Genomic DNA, 24,175 nt, shown 5'->3' with positions numbered 1-24,175 from the left:
TGTTACACCAAAATCATATTTGGTAAAATATGATTGAAATATGAAAGCAACAAGGACACTTAATTTTGTCAAAACTGTATTGTTTTAATCTTTCTGAGCGAAAGATTTTCACAGTATCAAAAGTGAATAAAAAAAAGATCAAAAGCCAACACACACTCGGCTATAACTGGTATATTATAAATCTACATTCCAAAACATTAAGATAGCATCTAGTTGAGTATAGCTTGGAAAGCATCAGATATTGTACGGACAAAACTTCGGCAGAATTTAAGGACTACATACACCTAAATGACATATTCCTCATCAATCAAGGCTGATCCTCAACAACGTATCATTTTGGAGTCTGTCCTCATAAAAGAGCAGAATAACAAGCATGAAAGTAAGATGTACGAGATGCAGGACACCACGGACGTCAATGGGCTGTGGGGGAAAAAAAAAGGTAGCATTGTTTTAGCATTGGTTTATACAGTACCAACCCCCAAACATGTTTCTTACAATCCAACAAAGTCTTGGAAACCCTAAAGTGATGGTGTACTCCCCAAACAAAAAAGGTCTTCTCCCTAGTGTATCTGCGTCCCTTAGAATGAACGTGTAGAATAATGGGTGGATGTACTTTGCACTATTCTCTATGAATTGACCGGAGTGTTAAGAATGTGTTGGATTTTAAGGAAGGATATTATAGGGGTACCCTTTCTTAGAATCAAACATCATGCAGAGTAATGTCCAAAATGTGATGCAGTAGCATTCATTCAATAGATCATGCATGACAATCTAAATGAAACTCATCACATTGCACATATGAGGCCAGTGATTTACGCTACATGGCCCATTTAAGTGTTTATATTACCTTTGTCGGTGCCAACATGGCAAATGTGTTTCCAGGAGGAGCAAACATTTCACTTTACTTAAAAAAAAAAAAAAAAAAGTACATGTATTAGGCAAGTGTCATGTCCCATCCTATTGTGACTGATACATTTTCAATTGGAGAGAATACATGGTGTTGGGCTTGAGAGGGAGACATTAAGCGGGCAAGATTGGCACACAGAGCTATAACCCTCATCAGACCAGAAAGCTAGCACCCCCGCACATAACAGGAGAATAGTTTATCCCTTTCATGCGAAGTAGCCTACTTTCATGAAGAAACATTGTTTAAATTAATGTAATTTCTTTATGAAAGTAGTCTGTGATCAAGATCGAGCAGGATATATGCTACAAAACTGCAACACAATATAAAATCGAAGAGCAATACAGTACTTTTAGAGCACCATGTTAAAAGTTCCCAAGATAAAAACTTTTGTGATAAAAACATATTTATTTCATGAAACGGGAAGTGTTTACATTACTACATAATGAAGCGCATGGATGCAGTAGATTAAACAGGTTTTTCTTTTCTCATTTTGCACCTCTCACTTGGTGAACAATGCAAAGATATCAAAGGGCAAGCTTGGCCTCGCGAACCGTCCCTCGCTGATGAGTCTTTTAAGTATTTCAGTCTTCTGAATGGAAAAGAGACAATTGTAACAGGGTCCCTTGGCTTGGAGCGGAGAAGAGAAACAGGAATGAAAGCAGGGCCTCGGGCCAAACGGGGGAGCGCGTTTAAGGAGTTTTTTATCTGGCACTTTTCCAAGTTATTGAGCTGTGTTTGAATGAACCTTTTTGAGGGTGAAGTTGGACCAGTTCACTGCGACCTTCTGGCGGTTTTGCTTCGCAGAATCCAGGCAAAATCTAGAATAACAGGAAAGGGAGACGGCAAATCACAATTAGTAATTGGGGTGATACTAGTCTATAGAAAAGGGGATAAATGTATAGATAGATGTTCTTAAGTTGTTAAACAGAATGACAAACCTTTTGAAGTATTCCACCTCCCTGTCGATCTCATCCATTTCGGTTGGATCGACGTCTTTTGGAAGAAATACATCCTCTGGAAAATGATAAAAAAACATTTTTTAATGCAATACCTTCTACATTTCCGACCAAGTTAGGATATATCGGTGGAAGGAAAGAACATTTACCAATTGCACTGCTGGACTTTTCTCCCTTGTTTTTGTTCTTCTTGTTTCTACCCTTCGATTGCTGCTGCTGCTGCTGCTGCTGCTGCTGCTGCTGCTGTGCATTTTGGTGGGTCCCGGGATGGGTCCTGCCATCTGAATCCAGCTCAGATCGACCTCCCCGCACCTCCGTGTCAGCTTTCGCCCGCTGTGCATTGGGGAGGCCGCCGGCGGCTCCGTTGGCCGCCTGTCTGCTCGGCCTGCCCTCCTCGGCCCTCCGTGGGCCGCTCCGCTGGCTCTCTGCCAACTGCTGGGGCTGCTGTCGGCTTCCCGCTTTGGCGCCGCCAGAACTCGTCTCGGCCACCCGGGACTCGTTGCTCCTCTGCGTCTCGCCGGAGGGGAGGGCTTTGGTGGGTCTGGTTGAACTCTGCTCAGCGGCGGCCTGCTCCTGCCTCTGCTGCTGCTGCTGCTGCTGCTGCTGCTGCTGCTGCTTCCGGTTCTTCTTCGACTTGGCAGCACCGGCTGCATTGTTCCTAGTCTCGGAATAGTCCTCCTTCGATTTCGCCGTGGCCTGGGGCAGACCTTGCGCATGGCTTTCGGACACGGCGGCGGCGGAGGCGGCGGCGGTAGCAGCGCCTCTTTCTGGAGAGTGAACCCGGCTGTGCTTGGAAAGGTTAGGAGGAGTTTGCAACCTCTGGACGTCCTTTTGCCCCGCGGCGCCTTCTGCGGTGGTGGAGGCGGTGGTGGACGACAAGACGGCGCCAGCGTCCTCCCACCCATTGACCAGGTCCAGGTGGTTCTTAAAGGTCCCCAGGGAAAGGGGAGCCAGATCAAGGTCTATCTGCTGAATGTCCGTCGAACCGTTAAGGTGAGACAGTAAGTGGTTGCCCTCCAAGGTGGCCGCCTTCTTTGGGAAGTCGTTGACATCTAGGTTCAGGTCGTACATGCTAAAGGAGGCTCTGATCGAGTCCTTGATGGTGTTCTTGATTTCCTCCAGCCGACTGGTAAGGAAGCTGTTCACCCGCTCCAACTCCAGCTGAGGCCAGTCCAGCAATCGGCCCGCCTCCGATCCGTCGGCCATCGTCTCGTCGGCCGGCTCGTCTGGACCGGACTGGGGATCGCCACTCGAGGCCTCCATACCGCCACACTGAGCCTTCTCCTGCCACACACAAATAACATTGACAAAACATTATTTGCTGACGACCCCTGGGTTGTCGATGAAGTTCGGTGCGATCAATGTTATCCCCTCACCTTCTTCTTCTGTTTGTGGCGGGCCCGTTTGGCAGCCTTGGCACTGTTGACGGGTTTGGGCTCGGAGCTGTTGATGAAGTCCAGCAACTCGTCCACGTCCCGGTTGTCGATGGCGCTGGCTACCGTCAGGTCTAGGTCCTGGCGCAGAGGGGGCTCCTCTTTGCGCCTGGTCAGGCGGGAGCGGAGCTTCTCTCGGATCTCGGCGTAGTTACGGCTCGTTGGGGCCGCTGGAGGCTGTAAACGAACAGGGGATTTCGTTCCGTTACCGCTTGCCCTCTTTAATGCGATTTCAGCTCTGTATCGTTACGAAAACCTCGAGCACTATAAACCGGCGGAAAACAGTCCCTTCCGCTGCTTAATAAGAAAATCTCTGTCTCTGTAGGTCCCTGTTGAGTGCACTTACCGCATTGTGACCAAAGAACTCGCAGTAGCAACAGTCGCAGTATTTCCCATCCTTCTGGTTGGTTGAAGAGGAGGCGCAGGAGCTCCTCTCCGAGCTGCTGTCCTCGTCCTCCCCGTCGTCCAGCTCGGACGGAGCGTGGCACAACGCCCCGTTGACCATTTTGTGGCTTTTACATGCCTGGTCCCTACACAAGTAGACAGATGGAGACACAATGAGCCGTGTTGACGGATGCCTTTTCACAGAAACATAATTTAGAGCATTGAGTCAAGGCAATATGAATAAAGCCCCTTTTGGTCATTCTTCAAACATTGCACAGATACATCATACTAAATTTTGAAGTGTCTTTGGCAACTTTTTGGACCAGGACATACGATTAAATAGTTTTCGTGAGGCAGTATGAAACAGGAGAATCGCCAATGTTGAATGACAGGTAGGCGGAGTTCCATGCATGTTCAACAAGTTTAGCAACAATGATCAGCAATGTCCAGAAATCCAAACCGAAAGGAAAATATAAACAGCACAGTGCTGACGTGTTGGTGCAAAATGTGCACTTCTGCACTTTGAACGTTGATTTACTTTTATTATTTTATTGGATATTCAACAGATCCTCACGCTCTGAATTATTGTTGTGACACGGGGAACTAAAGACGAGATTACCCTAATCAGTACCGTGTATAGCAGTTTATACCCGCCCAGGAAACTGGGCTTCCAAGCCTACCTGCTGGGCAGCAGTATTCCTTTCTATAGAGCTTGGTCATTTTTTCAGCCAGTACCCGGAACTAAAATGAAATTCGACTGTATCAAATTTCCCAAATGGATGGAATGTTAAAATTGCTGTTTGAAAGTATTTCCTGCTTGCTGCAGTGAAAAACAGAAAAAGAAAACAGAAAAAACAGCTCGACACGCCCAGCTCCGGTGTTGATACCCACATGGACAGTACCGAATCCAGATTAAAACTGACTTTTCGAAATGTGACGATTTTGATTATCAAGCTTGAATTTTTATAATTTATTTTGTATTTCTTCCATCCCTCATAGTAAGCAACAACACCAACCTGCAGGCCCCTGTCGCGACATGCCCGCCGTTGGGAGGCGCGACCGCTCCGCCGTTGTGTCCGTTGCAGGGATGGTTACAGCCCATTAGAGACGGGCCCAGCTTGCTGTGCTGCGTGACCACACCGGGAATGTGGGAGTTTTTGCACGGGCTGGGTTTATGGACCGACGTGGGGCTGTCGGGGCCGGAGGAGGACGAGGCGAGCTTGGCCGTGGGACTGTGTGGGTTGGGCACCAGCGTGGAGAAGGGCGCATGGGCCGCGGCCCCGGGGTTGGAGGAGGAGGAGGAGGAGGAGGAGCTGACGTGGCCGTGCTGCCCCGAGCTCTGCTTGGGGGGAACGAGGGAGGAATGCTGGGAAGAGAGGCCCGTGGGGCTGTTGGGAGGCACAGACAGGTCCGAGTGTTGGTGGTGGTCACCGGGGTGGAACGCTTCACCTGGACACGGGGGAGAGAAGAGGGGGGAAGTGGATGAGGGGTGCACCAACTTCAGAGAATGTATTCCCAGACGTTCTCTCAAGTTAGGGTTGGATGTCATCAAAAAGCGAGAACAACAAATCTTCAGTTATTCTGAGACTAGGAAGCTGAAGTTAAACAAATACACAAGGACTTTTGACGTATCTGTCAAGTCATTCAAGGAAGGGATCTGTTTATTCGTTTCCTACCCGGAGGGGTCGGGCGACGGCACATGGTCTTGAAGTGCTTGGGGGTGGTCTTACAATGGTCAGCTGAGGTAGACAGGGGATTCCCGAGAGAAGAACCACTGGAATTCTGGGATGGGTGACTGTAGGGACACACTTTGGGCGTGGACGTTTTAGCAGATTTACCAGGGGCCTCGTGAAGGCCTCTTTTATCGTGACAAGTCGATCCCCCGGTTATACCTGCAATCGAAAAGAAAGGGGTTGGAATGATCTGTAGCATCGGAAGGAATCATCTTTTGCATCTGTAATGTGACGTGTCCCCCCAGGCACAACAAACCAAACTTCGCCCAGCCAATGATCATACCACAATATTTGCTTATTGCTCTCCAAAATAACTGAGACTGACACATAACCCCAAGTAACAATCGATTATCTTGCCACGAGTCATTTAAACGTATTCTTATTCCTAATCCTATTCTAAACCCTAAAGTAAGTTAACACACCTTAAGAGTGTGCTCGGTATTTTTGGATCACAATCAAAATCAGATTTTATATTTCTGCATGAAAGCCCGTCATGACGGAGGCAAAGTTTTCATTAAACATTTTGCATATTTCCTTTTCCACTACCTCTGTGTGCTGACTGCCAATACAGCATCCAACCCATAGGCAAGTGGTAGCATGTGACATCCATAACGCTTCTCCACAAACAAATAAAGATAAATACAACCTTAATATTTTCATTATAATTCATAGGACTAGTACTACTGCCAAGGTAAACATAGTTTTATATGTCCAACGTCTCCTTGGTGAGTATCGAACCAACCCATTAAATACTAGATAGTAATTGAACCACCATGGCTGCCAAGAAGGACTTTGTTCCAAACCAGCTCTTCAAGCCAATTCCTAAGCCTAAGGACATTTGCCACTCTACAGTAGTGTCAATGGCTAAACACATTATGGTTTCCATTTCACCCCACTGATATACAAGGTCCCCTTTTCAATGGTCCAATTAATCCTCCATTTAACATGACAGTGTGTAGGCCTTTGTTTAGTGAGGACTATGCTCTTCTTTCATTGGTCATTCCATTAAGAGTTAGATATCTTTGGATCATATACATGTCATATGAATGAAATCAAATGCATTCATTACAAGGATGAATAGAACAAAACAGATCTACTTAACAGTCTCTCTCTTTGAGTGAGGTGAATGATGAAGGCCTACTTTTAAATATGATTAATGAGTTGGTCTACCTATACAGCTTCTTTTCAGATTTACTCGTCAATGTTTGTAAAAAAAAAATTTAACTGGACAAATCGCCTTTAATGTGATTATAAAACATGAAAAACCCTCAACAAGATGAAGTTATTAAGGGCGGCTCATTTAGTGCAACACAAATAAATCTAAAATGTCATGAATCTTATTTTTATAGATAAAGATAAATTATGAGCGATTCATGAATGAATAGTGAGATTGGGTCCAACTTTGAAGCCTTACAAATCAAATAATTCCACCAAAACAGCCAACAATCTCTAAAGCTGATCTTTGGTTAAGATAACAGCCATATTGGTTGACCGGAATATCAAAGAGAAACCACTTTGTGAGCTACAAACCTTGCTGGGAGTGCGAAGAAGCATTGTGGTTACAGTGGACCCCGCCGTTTGTATGGACCGAGTTCCAGAGCCCTGACAGCTTGTGGGCGGAAAGGAAGGAGCTGGGGTCCCAGTCCACAGAACTGTGCTCTGGGAAACCGTTCCCACAGCTCTGGGATTTACAGGAGGACGAGTGGGAGAGAGGTACCTGAAAAATAGAGACAAAAAAAGGGGATTAGGGTGTTGCCTCCAAACATATACTGTTCTGGGGTCCACCCCCAATGGCGACAGACTACCTGTAGGAATCTTTTAGGAAGATGCCTAACCACTACCTGCTCCAAAATCACTGCAAGTGAGCTTGAATAACTGTCTGCTGAATGATTTGAATGGTCAATACACACCATGAATTTACCATTATAAATCTACATGTACACATATTCATCTATTTTGGAATGGAGTTGTGGCTCAGCTTGACAAGGCGACCATAGTACAATAAGAGGAGAACTACTTGAACATGGATATTATCAATTGTACTGTGACTAGTGGCACATTTTAACGTTTCAGATGGTTAAGGAAATTATATCCCTGTGATTTTTTTTTTTAAAGAAGACAATAGGCCTGGAATAGCCCATTGCCGTTACAAAAGATAATGCATGTGACTATGATTTTGGTTAACATTTAGTTAGGATTTGCATAGGATGGAAAGCAGATAAATTATGTAAAGATACAAGGAAGAAAGATGACAGTGTCGAGCAGTTGACTGCACTAACAATAACACAGAAAAATTGAAAGACAAGCTATTATCGAGACAGCAGGCTGAAACTGGAAAAAAATAGATAGAGATTGACAGAAGTCATTTTCAGGTCACCATGTCACTGAATGCAATACCAATGTTTAGCAATGTAATGGAAAATGTATCTGATGCGATTGTTATGCCTTGCAATGATATATACATTACTATGCATGAACTCAAATGCATTAGAAAACAGAACATATATTAACAGAATGTTTTTACATCTCATAATTGTTTTGATCAAATTAAATCACAATAGGCGGATATAAAAGAGCGAGTGACAGTACGTTTCACTTTGTGACCAACACCATTGTTTCACCTGACACAGCCACACAGAAACCCACACGGGTTAACTCAGCATTACAGTTATCAGAGAAGACTTTGCCCAATCTGTAAGTTATGAGGGGAGCTGCAAAACTAGCGACCCTGTCAGTAAGTCTAGGCTTCGATATGTTATATATGACGAACAGAATTTAAAACTGATGATGTTATTGACACATTATACACACAAGATATTTGGTGTGCATTGACTTGACAAAATGTATTTCTCTATACACAAAGTGAAACTTCCATTTCAATTTTCAATTTCATTGGGGGGGGGGATTTCCTCGTAAATAAGTCCATATAATTACGATAGACATTATATAGTGCAGCTCAAAAAACCTTGTGGGTTGTACCAGCATGTCAACTAAATAAAATGTGTTTACACTTAGTGATGATTTCACAACATAAATGTGACTGTTTCGACCAACAGTATCTATTTAAACCTGATACTCTGGGAACTCATAAGTTGAGGTTATTCACCGGTGTAGGCGGCTCTTGGGTGCTCCTCATTTCCTCCTCTTCCACGCTTTTTCGGCAGCTCTGGCATATCCACAAGGGTACTTCTCCCAGCAGGGACTGGGACAGGGAGGGTACTGCATCAGCCAGCTTGCGCCCCGGCACCTCACGCAACAAGGCCTGGGAAAGGGCAGGCATGGCGTCAGCCAGCTTGGTGCCGTGGCCTCCGGGGAGTCCATTTGCAGAACCTGCACCCCAGTCCTTAAATTCCCGGTGGCACAGAAGGCAGCAGGTGTGCATAGGCTATGTGGGAAGGATAACCACATGGAGGTCAAATAAGATTGGAACAGCTTCCCACCTTGTTGTTGATATACACAAAACGTGTTATTTTACACACGGAGCAGCTCATTTAGCGATGTTGTGGAACGTGATAGAGGTCGTTAATACTTTTGTTTTTAGAAAAAAATTGATATATTCTTGCTTGAATAATGGGTACAGTCATTTGCACTGGGGACAATCAGGAGATAGTATTTGATAATAACTACATAACATGTGGAATCAAACCCTACAAGCAAGTAGTTAGCAGTTTCCGGTGACAGCTAAAACCTGACCCTACTTGAGTTATGCTCACTGCTCATATCTACAATTATGAGACCCTTACTGTGAGTTATTACAACGTGCATAAACTTTATTCCAGCGACTGATTGTGTGAAGATCGAACTCAATGAGAACAATGGATCACCGCTGTGTTGAACATTTAGCCAGTAGTGCCCAGATCGGTGTCTCTACAGCTATCTCGTTAGCTGGTTAGCGGCTGCTGTGCTGAACGTTCTAGCTAGCTTTAAGTGTAATCCATGTGTGCTGCACAACACGCTAGTGCATGTACGACAAGGCATTGCAACTTGGTATCATTGGATGACCTGGAAAACGCCAGGAATGAAGCACAAAGCAGGCAGACACAATGTCACCTATCCGCCTCAGAGTGGGCTAACAATGCTAACTAGACTGGCTCAGTGCCTGTGGTGGACGCCTCCTCCTCGCCGACCTACTACTTCTTATCACCCGTTTATCTAGCAGCAAACCCGCGCACTGCCCTCACCATCCATGTTGCACTGAACATGTGGAAAAAAAACAAAGACACCGCGGGGTACGTATGAGATTCTCCAGTCTCTCCTAATCATGGAACTCCACATATACACACACACACACACACACACACACACGCATAGGGGATGCTTTGTGGGGCTAACAAACGTTAGCATCAAGCTACCTGGTTTGCCCTGGCGGCCAGTCTCTCCAGCCCCACGTCTCCGCCACCACCGCCGGCCGCATCGCCGGGAGAGACGGGCTTCTTCGGTAGGGCTTGCTGCCCAGGCACCAGCTCCTTCTGGACGACTCCGGGTTGTTTACTCTTCTTCCTTGCCATTACACGAGTAATTGTACAATCCGTTGGGGGCGAGTTTTTGCACCGGTTTAGGGAGAAGGTGAAAAGCGATGTTGTTTCTGGTGGACCACAAATGTTCTAGCTTCTCTAGTCAAGACAACAGTCAATATGGCGGAGCGCTGGCACACTGGAGTTCAGAGGTTAAAGATACTGCTGGCGACGAGACTTCAGTTCAGCTGATGATCGCTGCTAAACATGCACGTACTCAACGCCATATGTGTGTTTATATATGAATAAGAGTTCACGGAAAAGTCGTTTCATGGAGTTATCGTCTTTCAAACAATAAAAAAAATAAGTGACGATATTTGCTTGGCGATTTGTGATGCTGTGTAGTGGTTCATTTATTGGATTTTTATTTTTGTTTTTTATTAAAGAAATGTGCTCGTTTTGTCTCGTGTAAATCTGACATTTTTGGACATATTGAAACCATTCATCCTCCTCGATCTTTCTGATCAGAGAAAGTGACTGCTTCATGTGGATCCAATGTCTTTCCTCATCAATAAAACAAGTATTAAATACAAACAAATTACAATGGGTAAGACTGAAAAGGGGGGGGGGGCAATGCATAAAAAAACCAATATAATAACTTTAAATAAAGTATAATCTCGTCCTTTTACGGTAACATCACGCCTATCAGGGAATACTGCGAGCGTCTTTTTAATTTTAGCACGGAAATAAAGAGTGCATATAGTTTACCGGAATAATATCACCAAATAGTGAGACAAATGTCTCTGTAGATTCATGGAGGCATTATAATCATGGACCTATATTGTATAATACGGGCAGGGGTCGAGGTGGAGACAAATAATGGCGCGCTTATGGAACTTTACAAAGCAGGAGGGAGTGGTCGAGGAGGTGGCTTCACAGTGACGTGTTTTACGTGGTGTATGTCTGAATTTGGTTTGTTGAACTGCAGACGTAGCATTAATAGCTGCTGGTAGGACCTGCTCTGCTGTTCCAGAACACAATCTTAGTTTTGTTTTTTGCACCCTGTAGATTTTCATCTAAAGAAATGGAAGCGACCATCTGCAACATCCAGGTTCTCCTTCAGGCTGCAGAGTTTTTGGAAAGAAGAGAAAGAGGTCAGTATATTGACTGTCAGCTGTCATTTTATAAGGAAGCAAATGGGTTTAGTTGTTAAAACAACAAATGCAAATAAAAACAATGCAAATATGAATTACTATGCATGGGGTTAAATGTTTGCGGCAATTTACTGCATGGAATATGCGAGTTTTATGTCTTCGGTCGATACCTTCGCTTTGACTCAGTGACCTACCGTGCACATCATTGTACTCAACCGCGCCAATTCTGGACCATTTGAAACTCGGATGCACCGCCGAGCGCAAAGAATGAATGGATGTTCTTAAACAACGCGTCGCATTCTAACGCTTCTTTCTTCCCGTTGATCGTACATTTAATCTGTGTTTTGTTTTTTGTTTGTTTGTTATTTGCTGCATTCAGAAATGTTGCGAATAGTTTATGAAGGATGGCGCCAAAATCTGATAACAAAAACATCAGGCTGAGGATGTTGACAGCAGTAGAACCATAGCTGTGTTATAACAGTATTCCGAATAATCCTGTCGTTTGGAGCGCAAATATAATAACAACTACGGAATAGTAAATATAACGTAGTTGCAGAGCGTTAAATGAATTTTTCTTTCTCATCGATTCAGCGTTTGGGTGTTTGTATGGTTGATCCTACAGAAGCAGAGCACGGGTATGCTTCAGTACTTCCTCCCAGTACAGAAGATTCGGACAGGAGAAACAGACAGAAAAACAAGAAGCTATCGGGTCCGGGTGGCAATAGGTGATTTCACAACAGATACAATGTCAAAAAAGGGTGTGGTTCCTAAACCTGATGTTTTTGTTTTCTACCTCTTACACACCTCAAAATAATAAATTCATCTGTTCTTATAACTGAAATATTATTGCTTTTTAATTACAGGCTAGTTCACAACGAGCTGGAGAAAAACAGGTAATACACATTAAATATTTCAAAGTAACGACGGGCCTATTATATATTTTAAACCAGCGCTTTGACATATTTATTCTTGTACAATGTTAAAAATGTACTACCGTTCACAATGTTAACACACTTGAGGTAGTGGTACATTGTTTTGTGAGGACTTAATCGATTTCCTGTTTTTGTGCAGGCGAGCTCAACTGAGATTCCATCTGGATCAGCTCAAAGAGCAGGTCCCCCTATCTTCGGACTCGGTGAGGAACACCACGCTCAACCTGCTCAGACGAGCACAGCTTCACATTAAGGTAAGAAGAACAGTGGGAACGGAGACCGGTGTGGCCCTTGGCTGCTCCACAGCTGGCTCTATGTTTCTCCACCGTGCCGCCCCTTGTTTTGGCACCTCATGCACACATTCTGATAGACATGGATGCATGCATATTTTGGATTTAGTTTAGTTGTGTTTACCATAGTCTATTTAATTAAATGTATTCTGTATATGTGTGTATGTGAGTAGATCTATATAGTAGTTATAACGTGTAACAGTAGTTATCATATCTTAATTATTTTGGTTTCATATTCTGATTATCTCATGTGTCTATGTCTATTTCTTCTCATTTTCGCTGCTGCAACACCAGAACCTCCCAGCGACGACTTAAATAGTTTTGTCTCTTAATACGTTATTTTGGTTTTGTTTTGTTTGCTTTGTCACGTCTCAGAAGCTGCAGCAGCAGGACGAGCGTGCCCAGCACCTGAAGGACCGCCTGCAGTGGCAGCACCGGGAGCTGCGAGGTCGGCTGGACCAGCTACAGAGGGGCAGCGAGAGGACCAGGAACGACAGCCTGGGCTCTGTGGTGTCCTCCGAGAGGTCAGACTCTGACAGGGGTAAGAGACTCGTCATTGGTTTCACTTTGATTTGAATGTTACTTTAGGCAAATGTTTTGTTTTTGTTTTGGATTAACCCCAAGCAAATCTAAAAAGTGGATTTAAATGTCTGGTGCTACAAGCTCCTTTCAGCTATAGCTTGTTCTTGTATTCAACTCTTGTGGTCTAATGGCGTTGGTCTTTGTGGTTTTCTTGTTGCAGAGGACGTGGAGGTTGATGTGGAAAGCATTGTTTTTGAATGCGTGTCCTCGGATGGACTCGGCATTACACACACTGATGTTGACCACTGTTACTCCAGCTCGGATAAAGACTGGCTATGACGGCCGAACTGGCTGTGGTAAACCTTTTCTATTATTTTATCTGACAAGGCGAGAAAGAAGAGTGAAAAACTAAAATACATTCCAGACGGTCTCAGAAAGGACATAGGACAAGAGAGGGAGAGATTGGATATTTATGTGAAACTGTGCAGCCAAACTTAGACTTCATCTTTTCACCAAAGCTGGTGACTCAAAATTCAACTTTCCAGATCGGTCGTAAAAGGTCTGACTACAAGCTGAATGGAACTAGTGTTCCTCATACTCACTGTCCATTTGCACTGACGAGCCGTTTTACTGAGCTGAGAGGAAAATAATGGAGAGTGAACCTGTTCCCACCTCACTCAAGAATTCAATCCTTACAATGCGTAGGACTCCATAATCTAAAAGGGTTATTTAACAATATTTTGAAATACAGTATTTTCTTTACATTTGATCCAGCTTTATGGTTTCGTCTACTACTAAAACAATTTGTCAGCACTAAGAAACTTAAAATTCAGGAATTAAGTCATGTAAACACTCGTACAGTAACCTTTATTTTTGTATTAATATTATTATGTCATGTATTTTATTATTTTCCTGGTTGCACAGAGCATCCACCCATTGCACTTGTATTTTTCCTTGAAAGGGTTGTGGGTTTTTTGATCTGGAGAGGCAACTGGTCATGTTTGCACATTTTCTACCAGGCAACGAAGTAATTGTATTGCATGATCTTCCTAGGGAATAACGTGTTGTCAAAACGATATTAGGTCAGCCGACATTATTCCTATAATCCGGAATTGATGAACTGATAGCTCACCAGCCACTCCACTCTTTCGGTCAGGCTGACCGTGGACGCCTCACTAGTTGTCTTCAATATGCTAATAAGTTACTGATTCCGTCTATATAACACAGGAACACCTTGAAAGATTGCGTATATTAAAAGCTTTAAGAAGTGAAAGTTGGTCTAGCACCACTTCACACAATGCTAATCTTGGTCCACTCCCATTACCCTATGGACAATAATGTATGTTCAACTCTTAAATGACCGAATCATTTATAACTTATCAATACAACCACGTTCTTGTTAATAACAAGCAGGACCTTACCTAATTTATTTTGAGGTAGACCAGAAACTTGATGGCCAGTTTAGTGTAGGGGACAAGTTTTGTGGAGTGGTGAGTAATGTTTTAGACCAACGCTTCTATACTTGTCATACTCTGAACAACCACAGTGTGGCGTAGACATTAGGATTGTCGTTGTAAGTCGGAACAATGGTTGCTTAAGTGATTGCAAATGTGAACAGTGAAATTGTGTTTGTATTTAAACTGTTCCGTTATAACAATTGTACTCTTAAATGCATATGCAATTGTCATGACGTGTTTCATTATGCATGCAGTAGACTCAAAGTCAGGATAGAGAATGCAACCTGTAATTCTTATGCAAGTGTTGCTGTATTACAAGTATGTGTATCCTGTACTTTTACATTGAATATTTTGAAGCAGCTGGCTTCCGGATAATATATGCAAGATGCCTTATTTTCTTGTAACGACTTATGTATGCATTAATTCATCTGTCTATTTCCAGTAATATAATGTAGCATTTTTATACCAGTGTACTTTTTGAATGAATAAATATTTTATATATTTACCCTGAATGCATTTGACTGTTGTAAACCACCTTGCAATAGTAGTCTAATTGAAGCACAAAGCATAAGTTAATAGCAAAATTTATATTTATTGACATTATCAAGCAATTGCAGGAGCAAGAGCATACATGTACATGTGTATGCATTAGCTGCGATAGTTGATGTAAACAAGGTAACTGTTTTCATGACATACAAATCTACTAGGAATAGAGAGACATTTTCTGCATTCTGGTCCGTCACACATTTGGGTACTGATGTGGGTCCAGACTTGATTCAAAAGGCCGTACTTGTGTGATAGAAATCAGGATGGTTAACCATTATGTGGAGGAGTAATCACACTTCAATTTGAAGCAAGGAAAAAACTTTTTGCATGGAAAGCTGAATCAAGTTAACTTCAGATTAAATATAACAAAACAATGACTGTATAGATTAAAACTATATACAAACAAAAACAAGATTGTAAATTGATATAAATTAAAAGTAATTTAAGCGTGGTTGTAAAATGCTGTTAAGCGCGAGTAAGCTTTACACGTCATAAATCATACATTTGGGGTTCGATTACAACATTCAAAATCGATGTGATGTTCGTATCTAAACAACACGAAGACCTTTGATGTCAAGAATGTAGATAGAAGTAACTACGGGGAGAGGAAATTGGAACACAGCTCTAGCTGTCATGGTCCAACCATCTTTAAGCCTTCTGGAGGTGTTGGCCTAGAACAAAATCCCCCTCCCCTCTTTCTCCCCCAATACTTATTTGGACTATTGGGGGGGATAACAGTAACTTTTCTGCCAAGATTGTACCCCTGATATCAGACATATTGTTTCTTTTGGGCTTGAGAGGCAAGGTCTTTAGCTTTCTCCTTGGCAGCCAAAGCCGTCCCTCTCGCCCGTTCTGTAGCAGTTTCTGCCAAGGTCCTCGATGGAGTTTCACCTGTGAGTTATCATGAAAGACAGGCATGTTAAAGTTAAAAATGAATTATCAACATAAGAAATGGATTTAAATAGATTAAATTGAATGATTTTAAATCTTGAATTATTTTGTCCATACACAGGATATTTCATTAGTTAAAAAAAAAAAAAAATTCTACTTTTAACAATATACTTATAATTGTATTAATTATTACATAACCATTAATACACACAATGTTGTACCTTGCATTTTGGCCAAGATATATTCAAAGCCTTTCATGGTCTTTGTTGCACTGGTCTTAAATCGTGCAAGGCCGAATTCCTGAAACAATAGAGTTGTATGACGTCAGAAAAAGCAAACATCTCAAACAATAGCATGTGCGCATCACACATACTTCATTTCTCCAAGTCAAATGATAACCAAACCTATTACCTAGTTAACCAAAATCAACTTTATAACTATGATATTTACAATTATAACAAGTCAGTGTATAAGTAAAAAAAAATAAAGTTTGTTTGCCCTTTACCCTAACGACACTAATGCAGGTCTCTCCCTCAGGTGCACTGACCTGAATAGCTCTGGAAAGCCCATAGACCTTAGAGGAGATCCAAGCCTCTCTCTTTATTTCTGTCCAGCTGCTGTTCTCCGAATCAATCCCATAAACGCACCGCTCCTCCACAGACTGGAGCAGGTGGGGAAAGCGAACCAAAGAACACAAGGTTAACGACACACGGGTCACTGTTGTAAGAGGAACATATCCATAGTAGCGCGATCAAAGATGATTAGTACCATGAGGCGGGCATGGGTAATGTTCCAAGTTAAGGTGGTCATGGTCCTTTTCTGAGGGTCCACTATGGAGTCCTCGATGACATATGCCAAGCTGGACATGTGTTTGGGGAGGTACCGCTCCATCCAGCGAGGAGCCCTGCTAGTTTTGGTCATCAGACGTCTGGAAATGAGGCAGTTGCTTGGCGTAACCTCTCGGAAAATTATATCTTCCGTTAAAACATGGTTACTGTATTGGAGGAGGCAAAACGCATAAATTATAAGAATGCTGTATGTAATATACCACTGCATATTGTACCTATGTGAGGTGGCTTGAAGCCACTAAAACAAGTAATGACACTGTGTGTGTGTGTGTGTGTGTGTGTGTGTGTGTGTGTGTGTGTGTGTGTGTGTGTGTGTGTGTGTGTGTGTGTGTGCGCGTGCGTGTGTGTGTCAGTTGAGAAGGTAACAACAAAGATCAGAAGAAGAGTGAGCTATATTTTCAGTATTACCTGTAAGGGTTGGGATAGCGTTGCCAGTATGCAACGCAAGCTTGGTCCCATGTACATTTCAGAAGGCCTGCACAGCAGAAATACTTCACCATTGTTCCCTCTGGTAGTAGTCTGAAGAGATAAAGCAGGAATGTGGTTGACAAACAACATTCTGCTCTTATTTAAATGCTCAGGAAATGCACACAAAGCTTCATAAAAAGCTTCAAAATATCATTCTAACTGAATCTTTAGTGAAAGAGCTGCGCCCGAACTGCATTACGGTCAACACATGAATAGCACCAGGAGCCATAAATGGTGTCAAAGTTGAACGGCGAGGCAGTATGGTGAGAGGACGATAGCTTCCTTGATAGCCATGGCTAGACCTAAACTCTTCATGATGAATGAATTTTAGGATTACATTACTTTTGTCCATATATAAACTATGCTGTATCACTGTCGATCACGACGATAATAATATGAATCAAAATGTACCTGTAAAACCATTCAAAACGAAAAGTAAACGAATCTCCCGTTAGATAGCAAAAAGGTGACCAGCTACATGTCAGACGTGAACAGCGGAAAAAGGTCAAATTCAACGACATATCCGGTGTTGGCCGAGGCTGCAAAGTCCATGTTGAGCACTAGGGGTCAGCACAGGACAAAGTATATTATGTAGCCTTTGTCACATACAAAAAGTAATGGATTTATTTATATATTTACTCATTTATTTATTTAATTGTAGATCGTTGTATGATATTATTTAAGTACTATGTAACATTTCTGGCATGTAGATGGCAGACATAGTACCTACATACTAGTATAGGCTTCCTGCTTGTGTGTTAGGTGCAGGCCTGCTCACTGTTCCCATGGTAGCCTGGTGAAACAGCTTTTTGTTTGCATGGACCACAGATCTTGAACAAACTTCCAGAACATGGGAGTTCTGCCTAAACGTTTTATTTTAAATCAGGGGAAAAAACATTTTAGGTTTGCCGCTGCATTTAATACAAAATAAAATCGGCACTCCATTTATTCTCTGATTCTTATTAAAAAAAAACACAATTATTTATTTTATTTACAAAACATATATTTTGTTGTTTTAATATCTTAAAATATTTGTAGTCGTCATGTTTTAGCATGTGATTACTTCCTTTTTAAGGCCCTATGAATGGCCTTGTGTTTGAATGGTGCATTATAAATAAACTTGTCTTGCCTTGCCTAACATTTAGACTTCTGAAGTTAGTTATGGTGGTAGAGGTAGGCCAAGAATGGCAAGACTCCACAAAGTCTAGGGAGCTTGTAAGTTATTTTTACTTAACTCAAGACATTACCCTCTTAGTATATTAAAAGTATTATACTTTTGTATTACTAAATAAGTTACTTCCAACTAATGCAGGCCTACATTAGTTATTGTTTCAGCTTGAATCGTCTATTTATCAATTTCACTCACCATACACTCCACTTAGCAAAGCAGACTTATTGAACATAAGACATAAGAAATTGATTTAAATAGATTAAATTGAATGATTTTAAATCTTGAATTATTTTGTCCACACACAGGATATTTCATTTTCTCCAAAAGTCTAAATTTTCTACTTTTATCAATATACTTATAATTGTATTAATTAATACACATACAATGTTGTACCTTGCATTTTGGCCAAGATATATTCAAAGCCTTTCATGGTCTTTGTTGCACTGGTCTTAAATCGTGCAAGGCCGAATTCCTGAAACAATAGAGTTGTATGACATCAGAAAAAGCAAACATCTCAAACAATAGCATGTGCGCATCACACATACTTAATTTCTCCAAGTCAAATGATAACCAAACCTATTACCTAGTTAACCAAATTGACTTTATAACTATGATATTTATAATTATAACAAGTCAGTGTATAAGTAAAAACAAAAGTTTGTTTGCCCTTTACCCTAACTACACTAATGCAGGTCTCTCCCTCAGGTGCACTGACCTGAATAGCTCTGGAAAGCCCATAGACCTTAGAGGAGATCCAAGCCTCTCTCTTTATTTTTGTCCATAGCAGCAAAGCAGACTTATTGAAATTAATATGCAAACGTCCTCTTTGAAGTTTAGGAAGAATGTTCTCTTGTATATTGACAAGCATTACTGCACTGTTTCTATTTTCCATTACTGCAATTACACAGAACAGTAAAATTGATGTATCCAATTATACGTTTGGATACAGCTAAAAACATGAACATTTAGATAATATACCACAGTGTTAGCGAGTAATTAATATAGCTAGAATATTAATTCATTACAATGAATCCAACACCAGTTAGTGAAAAAAACACTGAGAGGATGTTAATTTTTCTGGGTGTAACTGTCAAGTGCATGGAAATGATGTGGCAATATGCAAGAAGATACTAGTAATCTTAGCGATCTAAGCAACCCAAAATTTTCAATAGGACACGTTCATTTTTTAATATATTTTTTTAATATATTTGTACGCAAACTTCATGTATATTTTTTCATACTGTTAACCGACATGAAATATAAACAACCTACTACTTATTTGATGGTTCTCAATTACACAAACAAAGACACATACTACAACAACGAATCAATACTTGCATGTCGTTACTTGGTTGTCATTTAATACAAATGTGTTTTATTACATCGTTTGCTGATAATGGCATTGAGAGCTCTTTGCTCCCCCATGACTCATTACTGTTCATTATTGTGTTGTCATAGTTGAAAATACATCAACCAGTACAGAAGAGAAGGAGTTTAGTTTTTCATACACAAATAATTCATATGTCCACTACCGTCGGTCCGCACAGTGTTACAGCCTCTTATGGACATTAAGGGGATTAAATGTCCCCTTAATCCTTAAAAAAATAAAAACAATAGCATACCTCATACAAACATATTTCACAGATTAATACATTTCTTTACAAAGAATGCAGCATTCAAAAAATATACACATGCAAGATGTTCTCAGTTAACATTGTGGTGTTCAGAACAAAATGTTACGGTCATATATTTTTTTGTAGATGAACTGAAAATCACAAAATGCCATGAGGTCTGTCTTTCCTTTACAACGACGGGGAACGGCCCAACGCCTGGACCCCTCACACCGGGGTGGGATGGTGGGCGCAGTGACGACTGCTCATAGTGAGCCGCCGCAGCGACCGCGTCCTGAAGGATCCCTCCGTGTGGAAGCTCTCCGGCTTGTCCGTGCACCGGAACACCATGAGGAAGCCGTTCCTGTAGTTCTTGTTCATCCAGCCGTACAGCACGGGGTTGGTGAAGGTGGAGCACATGGCCACGATGTGGAACAGCGTGTAGATGAGCTTGTACTCCTTGAAGCGCAGCACCAGGTCCAGGTCGCTGGCCAGCTGGAACACGTGGAAGGGCAGCCAGCACGTGGCGAACACCACCACCACCAGGGCCAGCATCTTTGTGGTCTTCCTGCGGCGGCGCAGGCTCTCACTGTGGGTGGCCGGGCTCACGTGGTTCTTGAGCTTCAGCCAGATGCAGACGTAGGCGTAGCTGATGACGGCCAGCGGCAGGATGAACTGCAGCAGCAGCATGGCCAGGCTGTAGATGACGCCGTCGCGGCCGGTGCCGTGCGGCCACTTCTCGGAGCACACGGCGATGCGCAGGTCGATGGAGGGTATCTCCTCGTAGCGGTACTCCCGGAAGATGGCCAGCGGCGCGGCCAGCACGGCCGAGATGGCCCAGGTGAGGGCCATGATGAGGAAGCTGGTGCGCCAGGTGAGCCGCTGGCCCAGGTGGAAGACGATGCAGCGGTAGCGCTCCAGCGCGATGATGGCCATGGTCAGGATGGACACGTGCACGCTGAGAGCCTGGGCGTAGGGCACCATGTGGCACAGCACGGCGCCGAACTTCCACTCGTCCAGCAGCGTGTAGACCAGGGTGAAGGGCAGGCACAGGGTGTCCACCAGCAGGTCCGCCAGGGCCAGGTTGGCGATGAAGAAGTTGGTGACGGTGCGCATGTTCTTGTAGCGGATGATCATGTAGACGACCAGCGAGTTCCCCAGCAGCCCCAGGAGGATGATGAGCGAGTAGGCCAGGATCAGGACGATCTGGACCCCCAGGTGTTTGGTGATGTCCGAGCCGAAATCGGGTCTGTGGAAGTCTATGCTGGAGTTAGCCGGAACCGGTATCCAGCGGTAGCTCACGGTCTCCGTGGCCCCCTCCGTGGCCGCCCCCTCCCCTGTGCCGTTTGATGAGTCAGTGGGACTCATGTTCATTGATGCCTGGTTCTCAGCTGGTCACACTCCTGAGGACTAAAAGAAAGGCAGTGATTAGTCCTCAACCCGACGGTGTATCAGAGACACAGAAAGTGCCATATTTGATGAGCCAAATTAACTGTAAATAGCCATGTTCCCAGGGTGGTGTAACATGGGGAGAAGAAACCTATTTTAGCTCTTCAATTGCATAGCATTATCACATTTTGCTCATATCGAGAGCATTAAATAAGAAAAGATCATGGGTGTCATCTGTCTCCAAAGCCACAGTTAGAGGTTGGCCCGCTTTGGCTGTAAGCATCAAGAATTTAGATCAGAAAATGTATTAAATTAAAAACGAAACGGAAGGTCACTCATGCGTTTCCTTCTAAAGAAAGCGAAATTGGATTGGAGAAGTTCATGTGCGCACATACGTACTTGATATGCTCTACTTCAGGCATTTGTATTCTTATCTATCGATAGAACGTCATCTCTCTTTGGACACTTGTCTTGAGAGATGAGTCAATTTATGCAAAAACTGTTTTTGTAATTTTTCTGCTTTAATAACCAACTGTGCCCTTTCAAAGGCAAACAAAGCATGCAGTTGCAAACATTATATTCAACAATACCAGTATCACACAATGGTGGTTAAAATATGGGGTTTTCTTCTTAACAAAGGTACAAAGCCTTTATCTCTATCTTTCTGACAATCCAAGTCACAGGAAGGTCATTTTCAAAACTACCTCGCTCTTCGCTCATTGTTGTGGCATTTTTGTCATAACAGAGAATCTTTGTCCTGAGGATACCAAAAGCTGGAGAAAACTGGCAAAAAAAAGAACTCCTTGAATACATTATATAATCAGCCTCTGTTGCCTGTATTTTTCATGCCTGCATTGATAAGACGACATTGGGATAATATTCCCATTATTAGATTTGTTTGATTTGTCTGCTGTTTAGCTATGACCAGGGGAATTAAGTTCTTAAATATAATGAATGTGGCCCCTTTGGTCGAATATATTCAAAGATGGGTATTGATATATTTGATCAATAAATATTGAAAATCCAAAGCCTTTTACATTGCTGCACACTTCATCACTGCATGCAATGGAGATGACGTATCATGCCATTAAACAGCCATTCAATGACCTGCAAATGAACACGTATTAACACCATAGGGATTTTATGATCAAAGCAAAAATTATAGCATGTCACTGCCATCTGACCTGCTATGGCACTTACCTGTAGCTACTTCCACATTAGTCAAAGGTGAAACACACAGTAATATTAAGGGTCATCGAACAGCCTGCGATGTAGATGAAAAACGTGGATTCATAAAGCCATCCGACTAACATGTTACTAGAAGTCAGTCCGTGCCATTGAGAAATAAACCAAGATTAGTTGAGTCCTTCCAAGACAAATAGTTGCTTCCCAATAGTGGTAAAAATTGACAGAAATTCTGCGTGTCTTTCTTGTGCGATTGTGAACTGATGTCAGTGGAGTTGCCGGTGTCAGGTCTATGCGTAATTGGTCCAGATTCAATTTATGTTGCACTTTCAATCCATTAATCTGCTTGCAAGCTATTGAGTTCCTGTGACAAAGTACATATGCGTTTTAAACGGTGTCTTTCAACCAAGTAGTATACCTTACATTAAGTAATCCGGAGCAATATTCACCGCCAGCTTCTACCACATCAAAATTACGCACGCCATACTACCTATAGACTACGCACCCACACGGTCGCGCACAGACAGACAATCACCAAGCCGATGACAGAAGGGTTCCAAAGCGACTGGCAAGCGCGTTCGCATTAAGTCTTTCCACATGTATTGCATCCATCCCGTGTATTCATTAACTCACCTTTTCGCACTATATTTCCCTTTCGAAGGACCTCGACTTTCGCAAGGTGCGAAACAAGAGGGAACGAACCCTTAGCTCCTCCCAAAGTGTGTTGAGTGCACATTTTGGTGAGACTGTGCGCTCTTGCGTTAGGTCTATGGCACCGAGAGGATGCTGGTGAGGATGCGAGGCAGAGGGATCACGGAAATCATGTCATTCATGAAATCACAGTTAGTGCAAACACTTTGCATTAAAGGTACATTCATGAAATTGTAATTAACATTAGTTAATTTATTAATAAGCATTGACTAACAGTTAATGAACAGTTAACCGGTCTCATTTACTAATGGTTTTCATGTTTACTATTGGTGTTCATATAAAGGTCAACCCTGACCGCTGACCCTAACCCTAATCATCTAACCTTAACCCACATGCTAATGCTATATCATACTACATATTATGCATCAACTAATGTAAATTAATGGTTTATTAATGTACCGTTATTGTAAGGTTTTACCCAGTAACTTTAGGATGGCTCCATTAGATATTGTGTCTGTAGTGTAGGCTATTGAGACTATGCATTGCCGTATCCATCTTTCTCCGTTACCCATTGTGCAAGATCTGAAGCAGTGACGCGCACATCTACTAGTCTTTTGGTTAATTTTTATCACCAAGACAACACCCTCCACTCAGGCTTTTCCTTTTATGACACTTCACTGAAGATCCTGATGCAGCTCTGTCTAACCAACTCAGAGAGCCAGCTTTATATCTATTTCTACAAAGTGCATGTTGGACATCGGGTCAAACAGAAAACATTTCACAGTGCTCAACTTTCTATAGGGGGGGGGGGGGGGGCTCTTTATGGACAATGAAAACTGAACAGATGTAGTCCTTCGTTTTCGGTGTCCCTCTGACATTACCATATCATCCACCACAACAACTTCTTTCCAATTATGGACTTATTCATGAGAACCTCTCTGAGTCACCCTCAGAGTACAAGGTAGGAGATGACAAGAGCAACTCTTAGTGTCGGCCCCTAATTGCATTTCAATACATGCCTATTCCCAACCGTGATCTAAAAATGAATGTAATGGGTTTTGGAGGGCCTTTGAGAGGGACTTTTAGCTCATTGGTTTGTACAGGACATGTTTGGTTTGATTGATGTTCACACGCATGTGAACGTGTTACGCTTCGGATTGACTCACAGGCGATCGCATTGCGTTTGATGAAAGA

At 42.6% G+C, this 24,175-nt stretch overlaps 4 protein-coding genes across 6 annotated transcripts; 1 reads left to right on the top strand and 3 right to left on the bottom strand.

Moving 5' to 3' along the window:
• Positions 1 to 63: 63 nt before the first annotated feature.
• On the bottom strand, positions 64 to 10,085 carry fam193b (family with sequence similarity 193 member B). Of its 2 annotated transcripts, none has more exons than XM_060062833.1 (10): positions 9,766 to 10,085; positions 8,520 to 8,798; positions 6,944 to 7,130; positions 5,357 to 5,572; positions 4,697 to 5,129; positions 3,643 to 3,826; positions 3,240 to 3,473; positions 2,013 to 3,147; positions 1,846 to 1,921; positions 64 to 1,725 (listed from the first exon to the last, which is right to left on the bottom strand). In XM_060062833.1, the coding sequence occupies exons 1-10, from the start codon at positions 9,919 to 9,921 to the stop codon at positions 1,629 to 1,631; spliced, it is 2,997 nt and encodes a 998-aa protein (XP_059918816.1). In that variant the 5' UTR covers positions 9,922 to 10,085; the 3' UTR covers positions 64 to 1,628. The 2 variants fall into 2 exon arrangements, with proteins under 2 accessions (XP_059918816.1, XP_059918817.1); XM_060062834.1 differs by having other exon boundaries at positions 5,411 to 5,572.
• A 736-nt stretch (positions 10,086 to 10,821) lies between these two features.
• mxd3 (MAX dimerization protein 3) lies at positions 10,822 to 14,734 on the top strand. Its single transcript, XM_060062841.1, has 6 exons — positions 10,822 to 11,021; positions 11,644 to 11,746; positions 11,885 to 11,914; positions 12,093 to 12,207; positions 12,619 to 12,784; positions 12,986 to 14,734. Exons 1-6 carry the CDS (start codon positions 10,952 to 10,954, stop codon positions 13,102 to 13,104), a joined length of 603 nt encoding a protein of 200 aa, XP_059918824.1. The 5' UTR covers positions 10,822 to 10,951; the 3' UTR covers positions 13,105 to 14,734.
• A 60-nt stretch (positions 14,735 to 14,794) lies between these two features.
• On the bottom strand, positions 14,795 to 17,522 carry prelid1a (PRELI domain containing 1a). 2 transcript variants are annotated; one of them, XM_060062838.1, is made up of 6 exons: positions 17,387 to 17,522; positions 16,916 to 17,026; positions 16,428 to 16,653; positions 16,207 to 16,320; positions 15,881 to 15,959; positions 14,795 to 15,659 (listed from the first exon to the last, which is right to left on the bottom strand). In XM_060062838.1, exons 1-6 carry the CDS (start codon positions 17,494 to 17,496, stop codon positions 15,538 to 15,540), a joined length of 762 nt encoding a protein of 253 aa, XP_059918821.1. In that variant the 5' UTR covers positions 17,497 to 17,522; the 3' UTR covers positions 14,795 to 15,537. The 2 variants fall into 2 exon arrangements, with proteins under 2 accessions (XP_059918821.1, XP_059918823.1); XM_060062840.1 differs by having other exon boundaries at positions 15,871 to 15,959; positions 17,387 to 17,521.
• Positions 17,523 to 19,258: 1,736 nt separating this feature from the next.
• On the bottom strand, positions 19,259 to 23,104 carry npy7r (neuropeptide Y receptor Y7). The gene is made up of 2 exons (XM_060062832.1): positions 22,964 to 23,104; positions 19,259 to 21,166 (listed from the first exon to the last, which is right to left on the bottom strand). Exon 2 carries the CDS (start codon positions 21,128 to 21,130, stop codon positions 19,985 to 19,987), a length of 1,146 nt encoding a protein of 381 aa, XP_059918815.1. The 5' UTR covers positions 21,131 to 21,166; positions 22,964 to 23,104; the 3' UTR covers positions 19,259 to 19,984.
• Between the last annotated feature and the right edge of the window lie 1,071 nt (positions 23,105 to 24,175).

The sequence above is a fragment of the Gadus macrocephalus genome, chromosome 10 (assembly GCF_031168955.1).
Source record: "Gadus macrocephalus chromosome 10, ASM3116895v1".
Lineage (NCBI taxonomy): Eukaryota > Metazoa > Chordata > Actinopteri > Gadiformes > Gadidae > Gadus > Gadus macrocephalus.
This window is presented reverse-complemented; position numbering and strand designations above follow the sequence as displayed.

What these genes read in the sequence shown, in the direction of transcription:
- fam193b (XM_060062833.1), bottom strand. Translation starts at nt 9,921, where the DNA reads ATGGCAAGGAAGAAGAGTAAACAACCCGGAGTCGTCCAGAAGGAGCTG. An exon ending in GCCACAAACAGAAGAAGAAG is followed by an intron (nt 3,148 to 3,239) that starts GTGAGGGGATAA and finishes TGTGTGTGGCAG; the next exon opens with GAGAAGGCTCAGTGTGGCGG. An exon ending in AAAGTCCAGCAGTGCAATTG is followed by an intron (nt 1,922 to 2,012) that starts GTAAATGTTCTT and finishes ATCATTTTCCAG; the next exon opens with AGGATGTATTTCTTCCAAAA.
- mxd3 (XM_060062841.1), top strand. Translation starts at nt 10,952, where the DNA reads ATGGAAGCGACCATCTGCAACATCCAGGTTCTCCTTCAGGCTGCAGAG. An exon ending in AACGAGCTGGAGAAAAACAG is followed by an intron (nt 11,915 to 12,092) that starts GTAATACACATT and finishes GTTTTTGTGCAG; the next exon opens with GCGAGCTCAACTGAGATTCC. An exon ending in GAGCACAGCTTCACATTAAG is followed by an intron (nt 12,208 to 12,618) that starts GTAAGAAGAACA and finishes GTCACGTCTCAG; the next exon opens with AAGCTGCAGCAGCAGGACGA.
- prelid1a (XM_060062838.1), bottom strand. Translation starts at nt 17,496, where the DNA reads ATGTCGTTGAATTTGACCTTTTTCCGCTGTTCACGTCTGACATGTAGC. An exon ending in CGTTTTGAATGGTTTTACAG is followed by an intron (nt 17,027 to 17,386) that starts GTACATTTTGAT and finishes TTATCTCTTCAG; the next exon opens with ACTACTACCAGAGGGAACAA. An exon ending in CGCTATCCCAACCCTTACAG is followed by an intron (nt 16,654 to 16,915) that starts GTAATACTGAAA and finishes CCTCCAATACAG; the next exon opens with TAACCATGTTTTAACGGAAG.
- npy7r (XM_060062832.1), bottom strand. Translation starts at nt 21,130, where the DNA reads ATGAACATGAGTCCCACTGACTCATCAAACGGCACAGGGGAGGGGGCG.